The following is a 4,457-nucleotide window of genomic DNA, read 5'->3' as shown; positions in this document are numbered from 1 at the left end:
GAATGGATTTAATAACCCGTAATAGGTAAACATGAAGGTATCGTCCTAACTGGGCGGAGCGATCCTTATCCTACGCTGGCATACGTAGTTTCAGGCTATCTGAGTCTTCTCGATAATCTGTGCAACTCCCAAAACATGAACATGGATATATTTGGCTTAGTAGCCCATGAATTATATAGTCCTGATTGTAAACATGATTCGTGATTGTAATGTAACATGAAGATAGATACATAGTATAACTTGTATGAGAATATGGAAGCATGTAGGATTTCATGAAAATAGACGTAATAGGTCTGAACTTGAGAAGAATCCCAAAAGCCTTAGTCTTGAATCCTTTAGATGGGTTTCCTTGAAAACCCTAGGTTAGGAATGATGAACCCTTATTTAATATTCATGAATATATGTTTGAATTCACTTGAGATGCTTAGAATAGGCTTACTTTGATGTATTCTAATAGTGGGAAGAAGAGAACTTCGTGCTAGGGCTTGAGACTGTGAAAAGTGGAAATAAAAACTGAACCCACGTATTTATACTATTTGTTGAGGCGGGAAAGTATGGGCTCAAAGTACATCCCGTACTTTGAAGTACGACCCATACTCGTATCCCGTACCTGGATTGTCTAAATCCAGTGACAGTGATTTTTCGCATGACTTGTATGGGATAAAAGTACATCCCGTACATATTTGTACGCCCCATACATATATCCCGTACCTCGATTGAAACATTCCAGTGACTTCTGATTTTCCCATGCAATGTACTCCCTAAAATTACAACACGTGTAATAATGTACAGCTAGTACAATTGACGTTACACGTACAATTACCGTTCTGGGAAAATTTTCTAATCCCAACCTTGTCGTATTGGTTTCTAAGTCCTGAGTCATGAACGTAACTTAATTAAGAGGTACAAGGTGTTACAATATCTCCCCTTTGGGATCATTCGTCTTCGAATGATGGGTCATCATTAAGGACTATATTGTGGATGTTATTGTGTTATAAATGAGAAGAATAAATCTTCTATTTATAGAAGTATAAATTTTCTCCTACAAGAAAAGGAATAAATATGGTAGAATCTTTTTCACAAAGAAAACTTTTTCTACCAAAAAATCTTTTTTGAACTAGAACACAATTATAGTAAAATTCAAATAAGGTAGGAAATTCAGGGCAAACCCTAACGCAAACTGCCATAAAGAAGCATTTTTTGTGTAGTGATATATATTACATGACCCAGTAATGAGAGGAGGATGATGTCAGTTCTTATAGAGGAACTTCCTCACTTACAATTTATTAATGTTTAGTTACACTATGTTTTAGGCCTAAGAGCACATTTACAGTTTTAATTCAAAATGTATGACATTTCATAAATAATCTTCATGATTTCGATGACTTTATCATCATTGCATTATGTTTTTCTAAAGTCTCGTCCGACTTTTTAGTACGAATTTATGATGCTTGTTGAGTACCAATCATGTACTTAGGCTCCCCTTGCCATGATTCCCTGTATAAGAACATTTCATAAATAATCTTCATGATTTCGATGACTTTATCATCATTGCATTATGTTTTTCTAAAGTCTCGTCCGACTTTTCAGTACGAATTTATGATGCTTATTGAGTACCAATCATGTACTTAGGCTCCCCTTGCCATGATTCCATGTATAAGAACATTAGACATTTTGCCGTGAGTTAGTGATTCTCGCATTCCATTATACACTTGCTAACCCCACTATGAGGCTTACACCGATCTCATGAGGTCGGTTTTTTCGACCTCAATTGAGATCGGTCTTTTGAGGTCGATAAATGCAGTTATTTTAGTAGTGTCTAGAGGATTCCATTTGGTACATCGCCTTTCTTTTGTATAGTAGGGATACACATCCCGTGCCAGCTGTGTTCATATGTCTGATAGTAGAGGTTCCATGATACATCGTGGGTGGGTTATCTAATCTCCATAAGTCATCATATTATTTGCCAACATGTTGCAAGAATAATACTTTAAAGTACAATATTATGATTAGGCTAATGAGCCACTTGATACAATTATTGTAAATACGAATATTTTCCTGAATTTTGACATGCATTTTCATGGATAGCTATGTTTAGTTAGTTCGCTCGATCAAAGTCAGAGACATTGGGTACTGTGTCATTTCTCACTCTGGGATTTGGAGCCTGACAAATACATTATGGATTTTTATCTTCATGTTTTCTCTCTCTTATTTTTTTCTGTGAAAAAAATATTATACAAGTCTTTTGGAAGGTTTGTTTTCATTCAAACTATCATTTTTTCTAGATAACTTCTTTTCCCATGGTACGCTAATATTTCGTGTAAACATTTCTAAATTCCTTTATCTGAAGACAACAATATCTACATAGATGTTCCCATGGATTATGTCCAATTAAATACACGAATTATTAAAAGAAAAATCGATTAGGTGGAGACCTCCATTTCCAGTCAACAGACCAACTTTGACGTCCAGCTAGGTCAACTGTCTTATTCACAAGGATTAGTCTTATTTGAATATTTTAGTACTAACACGCTGTCACATGGTTGTTATGCTCTATAACAATAAGAAGTACTAATAATAAATGAGCCTTCCAACAATTATTCTCCTATATATGAGACCCGCACTTTTGTAACCCAGAAAAAAAAATTTGAAATCAAACTAACCCATTAAAAAAAAAAAAAAATCAAACTAGGCTTCACGTATAGATTCTGAGCGTGAAAGGGCCAAAGTGTACATTTACATTTTGTCCCTTTCACGCACAGATCTACATTTACATTTTGTCCCTTTCACGCACAGAATCTGTGCGTGAACCCTTCCCTAAAACCCCCGACCCAACCTTTATTCTTTCTCTTCTCTTTCATTTTCTCCATCTTCACCCTTTCAACACACTTTTGCACTTCCAAAAACATGTCTCAAAGTTTTGAAACTTCAATGTTTGCTATACAACCCGATATTTGCGAATGCAGTTATTACTGTAAACTAAAAACATCAAAGACCCAAGATAATCTGGGTCACCGTTTTTGGCGTTGTAAAGTGCCCAAAGTAAGTGTTTTTACATTTTTTTAGTGTTTCTTTTTTTTTTTACGTTATTCATATATTTTACTTTAAAAAACTAATTTTCTTGTAATGTTTATAGGATATCGGCGGTTGCAAATACTTTCAGTGGGAAGATAGCATTCACGTGGATAAAACGGTGGCGGCGAAGTTTAAAAATTCAGTTTTGGATAGAGACACCGCGACTTCACGTATCTCTAAAGATACCGCTAAGTTGGACTCGCAATTTAAGCTTGTGGAAGCTGAAGAAAAAATTGAAGGTTTGGAGGTGTTGCTCACCGATTCCGAAAAAAAATGAAATTTGCTGAAGGCTAAATTTAGAGAGGCTAAACATGAAAAAATAGCTTTGAAAGAAAAACTTAAATTGTGGAAGATTATTTGTGCTATGTTGTTGTTCATTATTTATATGTATTTTGTTTATTAAGTTTAATATTTCTATGAATTATGTTTTTTACTAATTGTACCTTTTCCCCTATAATGTAATCCACACCCTTTATGTACTAATGTAGTTGTGTTTCTTTGTTAAAATGTCAATTAATAATAGACTTTAACAATAAAAGAAAATTAAAAACATGCCAAACTAATTCAAATTGATGACTTCATCATAAAATAAAAATACAAATTAACAGCCTTAGTCCGAAACTTAAATGACCCATAATCTAAGACAGTGAGCCTAAATAGACCCTAATCGTCATCAGAATAGAAGTCCTCAATATCGTCCTCAGAACGATATTGGCGGTCTCTTAACACACATTTTTTTTCAAGAGATGTTAGTTCTCTACCGGTTGATGATGCTTGTTCTTCAGCTAACTTTAGCATGTAAAATCTACAATGTCTTGCCAGCATTCTGTTATTTTCTTTTCTAATCCTTTGTACGACCATCTCGCAAGTTGCTGGACCTACTCGAGGCATGGTTAATGAGTACCTTGTTGGGATTGGAGCGTTGAGATTTTCCAAGTCACGAATAAGACGTTCTGATTCGGCAATCCGATGTGACCATTCTCGGCTTAAACCGCAATAATATTCTCGCGGATCTGAATATTTCACACTGCAAAAATCATCATTACGCTCTACAAGAAGGTGCGGATTTAGCTCGTCTAGTTTGAAATCACCGGTATTACTTGAAAAACTGCTATGATTTGAACTCTTATCATCACTGCTATTTGGTTCTTTTGGAAGGAGTAAAGACCAAGCTGAGTTTCTACTACTCGACATTGAATATGGTGTAGTCTAATAACAAAAGAAAGGGCTACTTATATAGTTGCAAACCCCAAAGTACCCTCGGGGGGGGGGGGGGGGGGGGGGGGGGGGAGGGTCTTTTTGACCCTACCTACTTACCTTATTATAAAAAAAATGTTAATCTTCATTGGACATTTCACAGTCCGAATCCCACTTGGATCTAA

General features: G+C 35.5%; 1 protein-coding gene across 1 annotated transcript; it reads left to right on the top strand.

The window, feature by feature from the left end:
* The first annotated feature begins 2,338 nt into the window (after positions 1 to 2,338).
* LOC132616111 (uncharacterized) lies at positions 2,339 to 3,499 on the top strand. The gene is made up of 2 exons (XM_060330709.1): positions 2,339 to 3,042; positions 3,137 to 3,499. Exons 1-2 carry the CDS (start codon positions 2,908 to 2,910, stop codon positions 3,350 to 3,352), a joined length of 351 nt encoding a protein of 116 aa, XP_060186692.1. The 5' UTR covers positions 2,339 to 2,907; the 3' UTR covers positions 3,353 to 3,499.
* The last annotated feature ends 958 nt before the right edge of the window (positions 3,500 to 4,457 follow it).

The sequence above is a fragment of the Lycium barbarum genome, chromosome 10 (genome assembly GCF_019175385.1).
Source record: "Lycium barbarum isolate Lr01 chromosome 10, ASM1917538v2, whole genome shotgun sequence".
Classification (NCBI taxonomy): Eukaryota; Viridiplantae; Streptophyta; class Magnoliopsida; order Solanales; family Solanaceae; genus Lycium; species Lycium barbarum.
The sequence above is the reverse complement of the archived record's forward strand: the minus strand, read 5'-3'. Positions and strand labels throughout refer to the sequence as shown.